At 44.1% G+C, this 17896-nt stretch overlaps 1 protein-coding gene across 5 annotated transcripts in view; it reads right to left on the bottom strand.

The window, feature by feature from the left end:
* Positions 1-2334: 2334 nt before the first annotated feature.
* Positions 2335-17896, bottom strand: part of Tec (tec protein tyrosine kinase) — a 99738-nt gene continuing 84176 nt past the window's right edge. For all 5 annotated transcript variants that reach the window (XM_060380732.1, XM_060380733.1, XM_060380735.1 and 2 more), the window contains 9 exons: positions 16662-16741; positions 15312-15445; positions 11737-11811; positions 10405-10576; positions 9833-10049; positions 7020-7084; positions 4288-4406; positions 4048-4205; positions 2335-2969 (listed from right to left, as the gene is read on the bottom strand). In XM_060380732.1, the coding sequence (XP_060236715.1) occupies positions 2886-2969; positions 4048-4205; positions 4288-4406; positions 7020-7084; positions 9833-10049; positions 10405-10576; positions 11737-11811; positions 15312-15445; positions 16662-16741 (1104 nt within the window). In that variant the 3' untranslated portion in view covers positions 2335-2885. The remainder of the gene's footprint in view (positions 2970-4047; positions 4206-4287; positions 4407-7019; positions 7085-9832; positions 10050-10404; positions 10577-11736; positions 11812-15311; positions 15446-16661; positions 16742-17896) is intronic.

The following is a 17896-nucleotide window of genomic DNA, read 5'->3' on the forward strand; positions in this document are numbered from 1 at the left end:
CCTGACATTAAAAGGCAAAGCCATCTTACTTACTAGAGGACAGAATCATGGCTACCCTGTCGGCTGGGCATACACAGAGGCCTTGGTTCTTCAGCTGTATGTCATGCAAAGCAACACATCTTTGAACTGGAAGCATGGCTGGCCTGTGACGTTTCTCACAGGCAGAGTTTACCCCACCTAATTTCCTGTTCTGAAAACCTCAGAGAAGTGTGTGAATGACAAGCTAGTGGCCTATATAAGAAAGTTCAGAGCTCTGTATCCAGCCAAATCTGAGATGTTTGTCAGTACTTCCTCATGCCTACATGTGTGGGTGTGTCTAGAAAACATTTTGAAGATATCACAGTATTCTGGTAAAGGCGACCTTAAAAAATATCAAGTCCAATTGTCCTCTCTGTGCAAAGACTGGAATAAAGGAATGGACAAGAGGGGATTTAATTGCCCAAGGGCTCACAGTGATACAGGGAAAACTGCATGCTAGGATTATACACATCTGATCTAGATTGTGTGGTCCTCTGACTCAGGACTGATTCTGGCAACTTGATTTGGGATTAGAGGAGACTCTAATGATCCATTTAAAAAAAAAAAAATCGGGTGTAGTGGCGAAAGCCTTGAATCCAAGCACTTAGAAGGCAGAGGCAGGTACATCTCTACAAGTTCAAGGCCAGCCTAGTCTAGACAGAGAGTTCTGGGATAGCCAGGGTTATATAGAAAAACCCTGTCTCAAAAGAGAGAGAGAGAGAGAGAGAGAGAGAGAGAGAGAGAGAGAGAGAGAGAGAAAGGAAGAAGAAAAGAAGGAAGGAAGGAAGGAAGGAAGGAAGGAAGGAAGGAAGGAAGGAAGGAAGGAAGGAAGAGAGAGAAAGGTTCCCAAGTGCTGTCATGTTTTCGCTCAGCGGGCAAAGTCTTTGGCACAGAAGTATAGGGAGCCAAGTTCAGAGCCAGGACCCACATAACTGACCAGCGGGCCTGGCATCCCACCAGTAAGCCAAGTGCTCGCGATGTAGAGACAAGAGAACTACCCAGACCAGCCAAATTATCCAGCTCTGAGACCAACTGAGAGATCCACCTCACTACATACGGTGGAATCAAAGAAGACAGAGAACATCAACTCAGCCCTCCATATGCCCACATGTACACATGTGCCCTACCCCAGATACATACATGTGAAAAAAAAGAGAAGTATTCGAAACTGTTCACACAGAAACTATGCCTCCTTTTAACTCTCCTCAGCATCACCTCGTTCCTCTCAGATGTGGGGAACACAGTGGGTGAGGAGGGAGGACAGGCTGCCTGAAGCAGTAAAGTAGTACACTTACATACCACCAGCTCCTTGAATGAGGCATGAGTCGAGTGAAAAGCGTATGTGGTTTTGTGATGTGGGGAGTTGGAAGGAATATGGCAGATTATAAGAATATTTTGCCTTTATCCGTTATAAAAGGTCCAAGAAAGAAATGAGCTTGGCCTTTAAGCACAGCCTTCGGTTTGGGGACTCCTGACCAAAGAGGTGGCTCTCTGAGGTCGGAGGGAAGCCAGATCATGCCTGTGTGTTCACCAAATGTTCCCACATGTCAGAGATCACAGTAGCTCTCAGGGGCAGTTTCGGAGCCTCACGGATACCCAGAACAGTGTGTTTGGTAGTAAGTGGTTTCTACCGATGGTAACTGGGTTGACTTCTTCTCCCTGAAGCTCATGAAGAAAAAGGAAAGTGTTGGAGTAAGAAACCGTAAGAAGCCCACTCAAACAAACTGGACAGCAGGGTCTAGGGCAAGGCTGGGATGGAAAGTCACCCTAATCCAGGGACCCAAGTCCTGCCAGGCTTCTTACACCGTCTCCCTACTTCCCTTGGCATCATCCTGGACTGCCACAGGTAAGCCACTCTGGGGACCTTGTTGTGTGAGGTACCACTTTGTTATAACGCCAGCCAGCACCTCCTAAGAGCATCCACAATGGCCTGGAAACATTCCTAGGACTTTTGAGGTAACTAATTCTGTCATGCAAATTTCCACCTAATTCTAATCAGCTCTGGCCACCACGGTGAGGGCCAGATAGCTCATCACAGGTCATGCTGAGCCTCAGGCAGGGCAGCCACATCTACTTGTGAGTCGGGTATCTGACGACTAAAGGACCCAGCCGTTCTTCTCTTCAGGAAGCAATATTTAATCCTTGGCGGAGATGGAATTGGCGGCTGTCAGATTTAGAACTAGACATACTCGGATCCTAAAAATTCTAAATAAAGGCAGATCTCTTCAAGTTCAAGGATAGCCTGCTCTCTCTAGCAAGACACTGTCTCAAAAAAATAAAATCACCAAAATTTTCAATTAAAGAGACAAACTCGTATTTCTTATAAATATATAACTTTATATACTATATGTATTTACAATATATACAGAATATAAAATTTTAAATGTACTATTAAGAACAAGTATGGAAAGAGATGTTTTCAAAACAGAGGATTACTACTTATCCAGGCGGGTTCCTGCTTTACCTAGAACTCAGATATAGACAACATCCCAGACTCGGGTTTTTGTAGAAGCCAAAGGTCATAGAATTTCTGGGACATGGCTCTTCCCCACCTCAAATAGCCTGGCTTTCTACGAACGCCAACTAACGTAACCCCGTGTTCATCTCCAAAATGGGCAAACCCTGAGACCTGGGCACAGTTGGCATTCAAACTCTTAAAGGAATGAGCAAAGTGAGTGCTTCAGGTCACCAGGTCTCAGAGACCATTTCTGCAGCCTACAAAGCAGCCACAGACTAAGGCTGGATCAAAGGCAAATACTTTGCAGTTCCCACATTGCTAAGTAGAGCAGTCTCTACTCCCAGGTGCCAAGGGCACTACGTTCCAAGGGCGTGCCATTTCTTCTTGCCGTGGAAACTGGGGCCACTCTTTATCTTCCAAAAGTTTCTTCACATTCGACTAGTTCATCTATCGTACGCAGCAAATCTTCAAACGAAGGCCTTCCCTCCGGTTTCTGCAATTAAACACAAGGGGAAGCTGTGAGTTCCGGAATCCCTTCCCAAGCGAATTCTCGCTGCTCAAATCCTGCAGAACACTACAGAGGCAAGATTCTCAGGGACCGGGGAAACACAGGCCAGCCTGTCTTTGCCCTAACCAACCTCACGGCTGGGGACTCCTTTGTGAGCCCCTGCTGTTGTGCCCCTATTCGGGGACCTACTAGGGCTCCATAGTGCTGGAGAAATCTAGCCTTACACATCTGGAGAGCCATCTGTGACCCACTCTGTCCCCATCTCCTGGTCACCTACCCTCATTTCCCACAAAAGCCTCACTCTGGCTCTTTGTTGAATCAGACGAAGTCACACACACACACACACCATGTTTGTAGCCAAGTCCTCAACTTTGTTCCTGCTGCTCTCTATGGTACCCCTTGCTGCCCAGTTGGCCTCTGCTCACCCCAATTAGTGCTTGTGGGAGGTGCCACAAGCAAGTGACGGGGAGCCTGGGCTTTGGTGCTGGATGGGCCTCCGATGTTCTGTAGGTAGCTGGCCCTGCGCAAGCTCACCCTCATGAGTCTTATGGTCACAGTACAGGTACCTAATGTGATCTACACCATAACCTTTGGGTTATTCTGGAAACCAAATCTAAAGGACTTGGTACACAATACATGTGAACTCCTCTCTTTCAAGGGTCTCTCTGGCGATTAATGTTTTCTGTGGAGGTGACATTTCAGTGTTTCTAGAGATTAAGTGAGATTTCTGGAGACAATGAGATTAAAGAAGAATCCTTGTCTAGGAAGAGTGATGCTTCAACCCCACCAGCCTGGACACGGGCAACTTCTCCAGGCCTACTCCCACATTCCAGGCTGTGGAGGGGCTCCTACTTGGGAGAGAGGCATCAGCCTGAGCCTATTAAGCTAAAGGCTAACAGTCTCCACTTCTTTAGATTCTTCTCAATATCCAGAACTGAGACATAAACTTGACTTCCCGCTGGAGCTTGACGTTCCTGGGCAGGAGGCAGGCCCTTCCCTGGACTGCTAGGACTGTACCTTTCCCAGCCACTGATCCTAAGACAACACAAAGAAGCAGCCATACCTCATGCCAGCATCTCAGCATCACCTCATATAAATATTTGGATGCCAAAGTCGGCCGGTGGAGTCGGTGGCCTCGAGTAACCATGGTTACCACTTCGTAGTTGGTGTTCTTCTCAAAGGGCATCCTGCCTTCCGTGAACACTTCCCACATTAGAACACCTACAAAATGATAAGGTTACTCAATGATGTGTCCACTTCCTCCTCAGAGAGGAGGGGAGGAAATGAGCCTCATGGACCTTACCGAACGACCAGACATCAGACTTGCTGCTAAAGCGGCTGTAATTAAACACTTCCGGGGGACACCACTTCACAGGGAACTTGGCACCAGAGGAACTTGTGTACTGGTCATCCAGAACATACCTAGGATGAGACACACCATTGCTCAGACCTCTGCATGTCAGAAGCAAGCTTTCGTTTCCCCCTCGCAAAGACGGACCAAGGCAGTAACTGATGTCTACCGAGGATCTAGTCGAAGCGAACTGTTCAGCTCAGGGCCTTGCCTGGGGATGTCCAGCTCCTCGGCAAACGTTAAGGACATGAGAAAGTGACTTGGTATGTGCACCTTTATCATGAGATGTTCATCTTTCTCCTTTGTAAGGCAACAGGGTAGAAAACTATACAACTGTGGCAAACTTTTGTGGTATGTGATTTTGTTCTCTGATCAAAATTTTACCCAAAGGCTCTGTATGCACAAGATCTACCTAAAGCAGAGCTGCTTAGAGGAAGTGGTAACAAATAAATAGATACGCATGCTCTGAGCCCCACAGTTCCACAGAGCACAATTTAAAGCTACAGCACATGAAAACAATAAGAGCACAGTGAGAAAAAAGAAAAACACGGAGGCAAAAAGAAGTGTAAAAAGATGGTAAATCTACCATAACACACCATCCCTCTGCACACATACTCAAACATTTTGTTATTTTTCTGTATGAACTCATATACAGATCCATCCAGAAAGACACACGGAAACCATAGCACTGACCACTTCTGGGGAGAATCCTTGATTAGAGATGGGTGTGAGAACTTCGGCCCTTACTCAGCACGTATTTATCAGGGGGGTTGTTAATGCATTAGATATTTATATGACGTTAATTCTAAAGCTGCCATGTGAAAATATGAGTGCACAAGCTTCCTCTTTTGGACGATACACAGACAAAGATGGTATCTGGCAGACAATGCCAGCTTGGGCTGGATCAAATATTTGTCAGTGAGATGGGTCTGAATTTAGTAAATAAGGAGTAGTTCTACAAGGAACAACTCTTATAAAAGAACCAACTGTCTGAAATCCAATTATATGAGGAGTAACTGTAAGAGAGCGGACAGCCACCTGTCAGGAGCTAAGCGTCTTTACACACAGAGCACAGAGAAGACTGGGTAATTGGGTCTTCAAGAGTCAAAAACTGCCAACGACAGTGTTCTAGCCTCCGTGCGCCAGCATCTTCTTGGGAGCTGCTCTCGGCCAGAGGTTCTGCCTTAACTGTTCTTAGCGCTGCCGCTGGACCAGTTGCCTTTGCCCTCTTCTAGCTCTCTGGGAAGCTGACACTAGTCCCAGCCAGTAGGCAGCCCCGCTCTTGCTTTCCTGTGGTGTCTGCTCATGAGAAAATCCTGGCTGGTCACTAGATCTCCAGTGGCTACCTCCACCCCAAATCCCACATTATCTCTTTCACGGAAGAGAGCAGACTTTTTCTGAGAAAGACCAGATAATACATAGAGGATTTCAGATTCTGCAGGACACGCAGTCCCTGTGACAGCTCAAGGCTTTGCCTTTGCAGTGTGAAAGTATCCATAGGCAGCTATCAACAATTGGCCAAGGCTCTGCTCAATAACACTATGTTTTCTAATGGACAGTGACTTAAATTTCAGATGATTCTCAAGTGTCCCGATATGCTTTTAGTTTTTTGGTTTTGGTTTGGTTTGGTTTGGTTTAGCTACTCTTAAATGAAAATCCCATCATTGATTCATGGGATGCACAAGAAGGCACAGACTGGACTGACAGGCCATCATTCGCTGACCCCTATCTCAGGTCGGTCACTGTCATTCACCACGGGTCTATGCATCTCCTTTCTCCAGCGTTTAAGCTGCATGTGGGCAGGGCCTTCAGTTTAGTCTGTGCCGTGGTTCGCAGGGTTAGGATTGTCATCCAGTAGGCACCTGATTTCTAATACATCCATGACCCCACGGGCTGAGGGAAAGGGAAGGACAGACAAGATGCTTTTTAAATGTCTATTCTAACACTATGAAAATTACAGAAATTAAGAGATTAAGACCATTACAAACATGGGTATACAAAGCACTGGGTCACCGAACACTTTCGAGAAGATACTACAAATCTAATTAATCTAATGAGACAGAGTGAGAGAGAGAGATTTAATAGGCTCTACTACCATCTAGTGGAGAGACTTACTAACAGCACGATAAGCAGTTAATCTCATTAACTTCACAACAGTTGAACCAACTTCCTGTTTTATTGGTGAAAATTAGTCCCACGTTAATTTCCTTAAAGGCATGGTCTCATGTAGCTCAGGCTGGCCTCAAACTTGGTATATATCCAAGAATGACTCTGAAATCCTGATTCCCTGTCTCCACCTCCAAGTTCTGGGCTATACGCAAGTATCACTACAACCAGGGCCCAAGTTTTTTTTTCAGTTTGGGAACAGAGGACAACCTTGGTATGATCAGGAACACATCCATGTACTTTGAGACAGGTTCTCTCAATAGCTTAGAGTTCGCCAATTAATCTAGGCTGGCTAGCCAGAGAGCCTCAGGGATCCACCAGTCTCTGCCTTCACGGTTCTAGGATTACAAGCATGAGCCAATACTCCCGGAATTTTTCCTGGGTTCTGGTCAAACTCAGGTTCTCATGTTTGGGGGTAAGCAGTTTAACTACTGAGCTATCCTCCCAAAACCTTTCCCGTGCTTATCAATTATTCAAAGTAATGCGACCATCACTTAAAAAGCAGTACTCAGCCATACCTGGCCATTCCAAAATCAGATACTTTGACAACTCCTGCTTCATTCACTAGACAATTTCTGGCAGCCTGGAAAACAACATTGTGATGTTACATTTATTAAAAGTTCCTGCAATACAGGAGAAACAGAGGCTCAATTTCTACTAGATATAATATAGTCAACATGAGAAGAGATGTGAATGCATCCATATAAATTGTTTACATCCCCGTAGAAGGTACCTGCAACATGAATCTGAAACAACCTGGAGAAAAAGAGACTAGAAATGTCACAAGGTATTATGATGCCATCTTTACCAATATCACACTTGGGGAGGGCAATGGGCATTCCAACCTTCTTCCCTGCCTAGGCCTTTTGTTAGTAGACTGTGTGATTTTTCTCACTAACAGTGACAATACCTCTTGAGGTCTTTAATCTAGGTTAACTATGAGTTCTCTCTAGATGACAGTAGGCACACACAATCATCAAAGTGTCTAGAAACCTGAGAGTGGTCACCTCAATGTTCAAAAGAACGTCTGTGTGTAATCCCAGGATTTGCTCTACCCTTTATGAGGTTTCTAATATGTTAAGACATAATGTACTCAGCAGACAAACACAAACATGCAGGTTTTAGTAGAATGGCTTCTACAGTGCTTCTGAGAAGCAAGATGTATTGATAACTCCACAAGCCATGGGGCGAGGTGTAGTTTTTTTCCCTGACTCTTCAGATGCTTGGTTTTTGTTTTTGTTTTTTTTTTTTTCATGTGGCAACTCCCTAGAGCTTCCTTCCTCTGAGCCATTTAAGAGCCTCTCCTCAAGTGAGAGCTAATGCCCATTCCTTGAATTATCAGCATCTTCCCAGGGGGACAGCCAATGTTGTCACTTGCAAGCCCATGAAACTGCTTTACCCTGGGAAAAGGCACATCAGATTCTTCCTTTCGTGAGGGCAAAAGTTATGGGTTTTTTTTAAGTTACAAAGTACTGTGCTTAAAAGATTTATAAGATAAAAATGTCTTTAACCTGTAAGCCACATCTGCTTACAGGACAGAGAACACCCTGGAATGCTGGGGGCTGTTCCTGTCTAATAACAAGCCACATGTTTTCACTTCCGTGGACAAGGTTGGTTGCCCCAACCTCACAGAATGTGTGCTTGAGCACATGTGAGCGGGAGTTAAGTAGGCAGGAAGTAGACAAGGATGTATGCTTGACCCTGACTGGACGAAGTCAGGAAGCACATGGCTTTGTGGGTTTGCCGTCATAAGCACTGGACTGCTGTGATTAGCAGCCATTCTCTGGGAACCCTGGGTATGGACCTGGGCAGTGTCTATCATCCTGGCCAGTATTTAATAAAGCTTGCTTCAAATTTGACTCAAAAATTGTGTTCGAGGTCTTATTCTCACCTGGTAGGATTAACACTTTAAAGGGTTTTAAAACCTTCCAGGGTTTCATATCAGTATAAGAAGCCAAAAAGACATCAAAACTCATTTTCAAGGAAATAAATCCTACATGGACAAGTGCGAGAGTGTGAAGATATTAAGTCTGTATCCATTTTGTAAGAACAAGGATGATGCTTAATTCATGAGTTTCAATAAGACAGTTAGCCTTTGACGTAGCTACAAATTGTCAAAACCACTTATGTGTCATTTCTACTTTACAAAGCCCTTCGCCTCAATGATATGCTATGAACTTTAAAATGGTGTTGTGAGCAAAACAATGATGTGTAAATTGTGACTCCAACTGACAGAATGGATTAGGACTACCCCACAACACACCTAGGAGATCAAGTCTTCTTGCCAAATCCTCAATCTTTATTATGCTTTAAATCTAGAGATGACATAGCAGTTAGAGTACTGACTTTGAACGCAAACTCTGGGTTCAAGTCCTGCCTCCATTTCCCTGACTGCTGATGATATTTTGTCCAATTCCACTCATTTCCTTTGTAAAAGGAAAGCAGGAACAACATCTACTTCCTGTGGTTGTTACAATGATCAAACAAATTCATATTTGCACAGTATGAAAGCAACACCTGTGTCAGGTCATGTTAAAACAAAGCACCTTGCTGCTCCTGCTCTGAAGAAATGGATCCACGCTCTATTACAAGGAAGCTAGAATTAAAAGAGGGTAGGTGCAATGCAGATACTGTTGGTTTGGGAGAAATAATCAAGGTAGAGAGATTGTGCTGCTTCGGTCTGAAAGCAGTGGCATTATTTGAAAAAAAAAATGGCTGGGGAGGGAAGACAGAGAGCAGAGAAAACTGCAGGGGGGAAGGAGGACACAGAAATGTCTCCTCCACAGCCATATGGAACAGAGTAGGGGTTTTTTTTTTTTGTTTCCTAGTATATTCAGAAGTAATGAAAACTCCCAGAAGTCCCTCTTAGCCAAGAGATAACAAACATGAGCTCAGAATTTTTCTGGTAGTTTCTCTTCACAGTGTGTAAAGTGGAAAGAGCTTGAGACTTGGTCAGAAGGTCAAGGCTGAGCCTAGCTTCCCCATTCGTCACAATGGCCAAGTCACTCTCACTTCCCCGAAGCCAACACTCTTATCTATGACTCAATGGCAGTGAATAAATCTTCTATGACTAGCTATCTCCTGGGAATCTTCCAGAGCTCAAATAATTAATTCATGAAACCTTACTTGGAAATCATAAGTGTGTGTGTTATTAAATTTAATAAAGGTCTTTCCCTTTAAAAGTATCAAGCAATTGAAATTTACCAAGTTTTAAAATAATGAAATCTTGGTAAAGGCAAAAACAGGGAACTAATGCAACATGGCTCCCTGGCTAAACCAGTGTGGCGATGGAATCCAGCCAGGAATGGCAGGCCAGGGGGACCATGGTTACCAGGTCTCTGTGGATGAAGCTGTTTCTCTCCAGATACTCCATCCCTTCACACACATCCTGGCACATGCTCAGCAGCACATCTCTACTGAAATGGCCTTGTCTCTGTCGGAGGAAGTTCAGAAGGCAGCCCCGCTCCATGAACTCAGTAACGATGTAGATGGGCTTCTGCTGGGTGCATACGCCATAGAGCTGCACCAGCTTGGGGTGTGTTAGCTTCCTGAGAACAACGAGAGACACACAGGGAGTTACCACCGAAAGAGAAAGCAGCAGGTACACATGCTGGGTGGGGCCCATTCTTAATCCAAAAGGGGAGAGCTGGTAGAAGTTAGAGATAGATCATGGGGGCTGGAGAGATGGCTCGGTGGTTAAGAACACTGGTTGATCTTCCAGAGACCTGAGTTCAATCCCTAGCACCCACACGACAGCTCACGACCCTCAGTGACTCCAGTCCCAAGGGGATCTGATGCCCTCTTCTGGCCTCTGCAGGCACTGTGCATAGAAGGTGCACACACTGAGATGCAGGCAAGACCCCCATACAAATAACAACCACAAGAAGAAAAGCGGAAACTTACATCATGACTTTCGCCTCCTCAATAAAATCCTCCTCGCACATAGCACCTTCCCGAATAGCTTTGATGGCCACTTTGTACTGGGCTCGCCACTTGCCAAGCCTCACCACTCCAAACAGTCCGCTCCCCAACTCCCTCATGAAGGTCAGCTCTGACGGGTTAATCTCCCACTTCTCTGTAAGACAGGCAAGGAAAGGAAACCCTTAAAAAGAAAGCAGCATACACCTAAATCATTAATTTAGCTTTCAGTTTTTCGAGGGGAAGAGGCCAACCCCACGGTCCTGGATAACACAGTCATGATTACCAGAAGACACAGAACAGACTTGCAGCCTGTACCTAGACACCCAGGCTGCACAGCCGGTGAGAACCGCAATGCCCACCATTTTAGCAGTGACATGAGGTTTAGTTTTTCCCTACGGAAAGATTTTATAACTGACAATGAAAACAGAAAATCTAATGTTACTGTCAAGTACAACCATCTAAAAACCCATTCTGTCCGTGTGTTTAAAACAGTTGTAAAACTTCTACCCAGAGAATTCTTTTGCTAAAACCACGGATTCCTCACTTGGGCCCACAGGGTGACCCCAGCATGGCAAAAAGCTGCCATCTCTGCCTTCTGTCTGCCTGTCTCATTTAGTTCTGGTCACACACCTATAAATGTTGGTGTATTAATCACCCAAAGAACATCTATCTAAAACTGCTGTTAGCTAATTTACCTTCTCTTCACAGATAAAGGCACAAAGGTAGGAGGAACTGAGATGTCTTACAGCTCTTACAGTGTCCTATTCTGGATACTCAAAAGACACAAAAGGTCTCCAAGATTTCTTCTAAACCTACAGTCTACCTCAAACTTGGTCAGAAAATACAGAGCACACCAGGTATGGGTATAAGTGATGATTCACAATGGGAAGGCTATACACTGGAGCAGGGGCAGCCGGCTCCCGAGAACCAGCTCTTCCCCACAGGCAATAAAGACTTCCTCAGACCAGCTTGCAGGAGCAGATCTGACAGAACTATCAGCCAGACCACACTTGGCCCAAGACTGCTCAATACGCCTCCCGTCTGCCCTGCCCCAATCCTTAACACGAGTACCCAGAAAGCACCCTTTTCAGCCCCTCTTCCCAATCTGCAGCGACTAAACCTCCTCTCTGGTTTTCACCACTCCTTAATTCAGTGGTGGAGCCGAGGCTGTCGGGGCTGCCAGGCCTGGGCTTTCATTCTAGAGCTCTGGTTACAGTGCCCACAGGTAGAATTCTGCACATCTTCGTTCGTCTTGGAGAGCTGGATTCTCTTTGAAGGAAACTCACCAATGCAGCTATATAACACGAGACTCACCGTAGCTGAAGCCCGCGGTAGTTGGTGCGTTCTTTCCCTTCGTGCTAACCGGGTACCGCAGCCTGGTGACAAGCCCTAAAGAAGGAAGAAACTACCGCAGTTGAATTTCATCTTAATCATTCTAGCTGCTCAAGTGCTGAACAAGAAATGCACAGGAAACACTCGCTCATTTCAGCCTCCTCTTCTCATGTACCTGCGGCACTGCACAGTAAGTTTTCAACCATTCTACACATCTCCCTTTAAATACACAGTTTATCTGGCACAAGGCTAGCTTCCTCTCTCCTCTAATACTGTGCAGGATATTAAAAGATTTCCAGTGCTGATTATCAGTGAGTCCACGATCTTTTCCAATATGAGATCTGAACTATGAAAGAGGATTTTATTGGTCTGCTAAAAATTGAAGTGATTCGTCTGATATAACTCAGCGTTCGTGACCATACCATTAAAATCATGCCCTGGGGTAAGGACTATGGAGAACTGGAAATCAGGAAGGGCAGCCTTGAAGCTGTTCAGAGCCTGGAAGAAGAAGCAGGAGTCCCTCTTCCGGAAACACCCAGGTAGGCCTGTATTCCTCCAATACAGCACATCTCCTCAGACTTTAAAATTGTGCATCTGGACTGATGACCATCTAATATTCAAAATGCTATCCTCCAAGGCTTGGTTTTTTGGTTTTGTTGTTGTTGTTGTTGTTCTGTTTTGTTTTTTCAAGACATGATTTTTATGTACACAGCCAAGGCGGCTGTTCTGGACTCGCTTTGTAGACCAGGCTGGCCTCAGACTCACCTGCCTCTGCCTCCCTGAGTGCTGGGATTGTAGGTGTGTGCCACCTCGGATGGCAAAGGCTTGGTTTCTAGCATGAAACAGGCACTAAATACATGTCAGGTAAATAAATTAAGAGAGTGGTAAAAAACAAAATGTATAAGAACACAAAAAATAGAAAAAGAAATAAAATAAGAGTGAGGGAGTAACAGAACAAGGTTATAAAAGATTTGTTTTTTGAAAAAAAAAAAGCCAGTCCTGATGAGACCTGATAGACTAGTATCAGATGGAAGGGGAGGGGGACCTCCCCTATCAGTGGACTGGGGGAGGGGCATGGGTAGAGAAGAGGGAGGGAAGGTAGGATTGGGAGGGAAGAGGGATGGAGTTACAGGTAGGATACAAAGTGAATAAACTGTAATTAATAAAAATAAAATACTATAATAATAAGAAAGCAAAAAAAAAGAATTAATTGCTCAAGTAGTTTTTATTTTTGTTTGTTTTGTTTTGTTGGTTTTTTTCCAGACAGGATTCTTTCTGCAGCCCTGGCTGTCCTTGAACTCAATCTATAGACCAGCTGCCTCAAACTCAGAGATTCCCTCTGCCTCTGCTTCCTGAGTGCTGGGATTAAAAATTCACCCCACCCCACCCTGTTTAATTGCTCGAGTACAGGATTGCGGAACAACCAAGCAAACCCAGTCATAGACAAGTACCCTAAAGAAACAAGACTCTATGTTCATGCAAATACATGAATACAACTATTCATATCATCATCAGTTATGAAATCCAAAACATGGAAACAACCTAACTATCCACACAATGGACTTCAATCTTCCGATAAAGAAGAGTAGACGCCTTCTCTGGTTACCTGAGTTTTGAAATTTCAACTTCAAGTCAGACATAAGCAGAACACATAAGGCAATCTCTAAGAATATGCTCAATGAGTCCCCATAGAAAAATAAAATAAAATAAACAAAGAAAAGAAAACCTGGAGATTTACATGGTCAGAATCCTGGCAGTCTTTCTGCTAGTATAACCACTTCTTGAGCTTGTTCATACCCAAGCAGATGAAGGGGAAACTTTGTCAAGGCAGGAGTGTTAAAAAAGCATCCAAGACTGCGAATTAGAAGACCAATTGTCTATCTTACTATTTAGCAATATTATACTGACTCTGGGAATAATTTAAGGATTAAACACAGACTTATAACTGGCCTGGAAGCCTAACAGTTGTGCAAATATTATCAAGGTTCTGCATAATAATTTATTCAACGTACTGTATGTCAGTAGGCACATCTTGGATTTTTAGTACATACTTTCTGTATGTCAGGCCCTGATCATCTTTTCTGTATTCTGTCAACAAGGAACGCACAATACAACCTAGACAAATGTAAAAATGTTGCAATGAACTAAAACAACAAATGAACAAAAAACCCAGCCACAGTATAAATGGATGAGTCTGTGTCTATGAACCGCTCAGGAAAAGCAAATCTAAAAGAGAAAGGGCTTAGTGGTCGCCTGGGGCTGGGCTGGGCTGGGAAAGGTGGGACATGGTGACTGCTAATGGGTACAAGGTTTCTTTGGGGGATGATGACAGCATTTAAAAAAAATTAGATTATGGTGATGTGACTGCTGTTACTGTATTTTAAAAGCCATTGAACCCTGAGTTTTAAATAGATGAATTCGATGGTGTGTAAATTACATCTCAATAAATGTGTCTATCAGCTCTACATGTAAAATAGTGACATCACAGAATAGCAGCAGACATTGTAAAGAGGGGCTTTGAGTAACAACTCCCAGGTCAACTTTCCACGAGTGCAGCGAGGCTCCTGGCTATTGGACACACTACTTGTTTACACCACTGAAGTACAAAAGGCTGGAAACCTGCTGTGGAAACCTTATTTTTTGCTGTTCGTCTGATGTTGGGTGTAACACAGAGTTATTTAACCTGCTGAAAACCATGTGCGGCCATGCTGTCTGGTCATCTGCAACCTTGGTGACTCACTTTACAGTCTTCCAACCTTGGCACGGTGCCAGAGCAACGTGCCTTCTGTGAAAAGCGTCCTTGCTGAATCTGGCCCTTTTCTGACAGTGAATTCTCTTCTCCTCCTGGGCTTGTGTTATAAGACATGATACCTTGCAGGTGTGTAGCTGAAAGACGCCATCACTCCCAGCCAATCATGTGACCATAAGGGTCACCCCTGATACTCTATAGTGTTCCATGTTACAAAGCCAGAGTGTCTGGTAAATTAGCTGTATTCAATACACTTTCCACTTAGGATACTTTCAATTTATGATGGTTTTATCAGGACATAATCCCACTATAAACTGAGTACTGTCTACACTCTGCTCCTTGGAACGTTTCAGACTAAGCCCTGGCTCATCTGAAAGCTCCTATGAGGACTCTACATGCATCTTTGAAGTTTACTTGTTGAGATGGGGGAGGGGAGGAGACTTCCTTATGTTGCCTAGACTGGCCTTGAACTCTCTGACTCAAGTGATCCTCCAAACTCAGCTTCCTGGGTTGCTCTTAAAGTAGGCACATCTTGGATTTTTAGTTTAGTGCCAAGGCGAAAAAGCACAGAGGTGGGAATGTCCACATACATTAAAGACCTTGAGTCCTGTGAGGGAAACACAATGTTTTATGAAATCTGTTATTTCTGTTTTTTTTTCCTTTGGATACAGAATGTTCTTAATATGCAATAATTTTATACCGGTCATAGTGCACAGATAAGTACAAAAGATACCTTTTTGAAGAATTCATCACAATATCTGATCACGTGGCCACTAATATTCAAAATGGGTCTTCACAGCTCACTCACCTGCTGCATTGTGCTTGTGATACTCGATGATCTCAGGAATTGACCCAAAGGCATGCTTTTCTGCTAGGTAATACTTCTTTGGGGTTGTTGCTGTTTCCTTTATGTGATAATGCCTGAAACCCGATGAACCTTCTCTATTAAACAAAACAATGTATTATGTCCAGGCTGTAATAACGGAAATTCATGCATAGATGTTATCCATAAGGCAACCTTGGTATGATCTTTTTCTGCTGGCTCCTTCTCTTCCTGACACAAATATTACTTTTACCACGCCCTCAGTTTTTCGACTCACATCCGTGGGTGGATATCTTGAAAGTGGTCACCATAATAGAGTTGGCTGCATACATGAAAACGAGAACATTTACTATCTCCAGCCAGCAGTGGTGGAATTTTAATTTGCTGTTAGTTTCTGTCCCACAGAAACATAGACCTGCAATGCCTAGAACACGCGCCCTTCTCAAAGAGAATGGACCAGACTTAAGAATATACATGTTCTATTGGCTATATCTTTATAGACTACAGATTTCCAGTCATTCATGCTTTCAGATGCTTTTGAGATGATTCTTAACTGCTCTTAGGGTGAAGCTTGGGTTCCTTGACCCTGAGGTGACCTAGATTCAGCTTCTATGTCTTGGGCACTCGTTCCTTCACCCTAGGTATTTCTTCTGCTTCCCTGGCCTCTCACTGTTGAGAGTCAGCAACTCTCTTCTTCTCGCGGGATTTTCCTATCATGCTGTAAGGTCTCAGCTTAGTTGTCACTCAGGAATACCTGCCTTGACAGTATAACATTCTAACAGGGCCCCCCCGACACACACTTACTTTTAAGCTACCTGCCTGTAGGCTGGTCTGTGGTCCTCATTAAGCTACTAAAGCCTATACTATTCAATGTATCTGTTGTGCATAGCTCAGAGCATGGTAAGTATCCAATGAACGCTACTACATTTTCCATAGCTACTGGAAGATTATAGCTATTCCATGTATGTATGTATGTATGTATGTATGTATGTACACACACACACATATGAAACTATATGAAAATTTTCTAGAAAAGTGAGTACAAAATACAGTCCAGGTTTTAGAAATGAAGATTAGATTTTTTTTTCCTAATGTAGAAATGGAGTCTCTTACTTTAAAAATTAAGAACACGGCTCGCTAGTTCAATGGGAAACCCTGTATGAAAAATTAACTAAATGGGATGGAGAACACGGCAAGGACGATGTCTGGAAGTCGGCCCCTACCTTCCATGCACCCACCCGTTAACAGCATGTACATGCTACACACTCACACACCACACACAGAAAGTGAGTAACCCTAGGAGCCACAACCAAAGCCCGGAGCATGGCTACTTACCCCCCAAACTTCGTGTAAAGGGAGACTGTGTACAAGCCTGGCTGACTGGAGTCTCTCACCATAAAACCACCTTCTTTATCCTAAAAACCAAATTAACCTTTTTTAAAACTCTGCTACTAATGCCCTGGCAAAGCATCAAGAATTCACTCTTAGCACTTTACTACCATCCTTCGTGCAGAAACTCTGCTGCCCACAAAGAGCGACCTCACAGAGCCCCTTGAGACTTTCTGCAGCAAACTCCTGGGCTAGGAGACGGCAGCAGGAACACTCGCATTCCCAAACCACTTCCCACACACACTGAAGTGGGGCCTGCAGCTAGCATGTCTCAGGGCTCTGCAGAGCTACCGGCCAGGCACCACGGTGCTTTAAGGCCCGGGCTTATGCAAACAATCATTGAGAAACTATTTCTAGGTTTCAGCTCACAGCATTCTCACACTAAGTAAGAGCTTTCAATTCCTCACAGCATCAATCCCGTTCCCTTTTCTCCTGTAAATATGTCAGGGCTCCTGAAAAGAATATGTTTAAATGCCCTTGATTCCCCTTCAGTGTCAATAGCGTTGCTACCTGAGAGGCGGAGTAACTCCAAGAGAAATTCAAAACATGGAAACTCCGCTGAATAATGGTTAAGTTCTCATCAGATTCCCAGTTGAAGGGCAGGAAGTGGAAGCTATAGAGCTCGGACACTTCTCTATCAATAGCCCATCTTTAGCATTTGCATTGCTTTATGTTGAAAAATGTGTTTCATAGTTGAAAAGTAACTTTTATTCTTATTTATAAGTAAGACAATGGAATAAAGTAAGGCCCCACAAGCCTATCTGATAACAATCTGAGACAGTGATTTTGATCATGAAATCACTGGTTAAAAAAAAGCTTCTACTTTAAAACCCTATTATTTTTTAATGTGCCCTCCTATGCAAATGTATTTAATACTCAGAACAGTCATTTGAGTAATGCTCTTCTTTATTTATTTTTTTTTTTGTGATTTCACAGGTAAGGAAAGGGGACACAAAAAGACGAGGTAACTTTCTGCAGGTCGTCTGGCTAGTCAGGAGCAAATGGGACTTTGGAGGTCAGGCCGCCAAGGTCCTGGACACCCTGTAACTGTGAAGGGATGGAGCAGCGAAGTGGGAGCCACTCCGTTTGTGTTGTTACAGTGAACCAGCGCTCCAACACCCTCCTGCAGGTGATGTGAAAGACGGCTTGTGTTTCTATCACACCCCCTGAGACTTTATGGC

Source organism: Meriones unguiculatus, chromosome 3 (assembly GCF_030254825.1).
Source record: "Meriones unguiculatus strain TT.TT164.6M chromosome 3, Bangor_MerUng_6.1, whole genome shotgun sequence".
Classification (NCBI taxonomy): Eukaryota; Metazoa; Chordata; class Mammalia; order Rodentia; family Muridae; genus Meriones; species Meriones unguiculatus.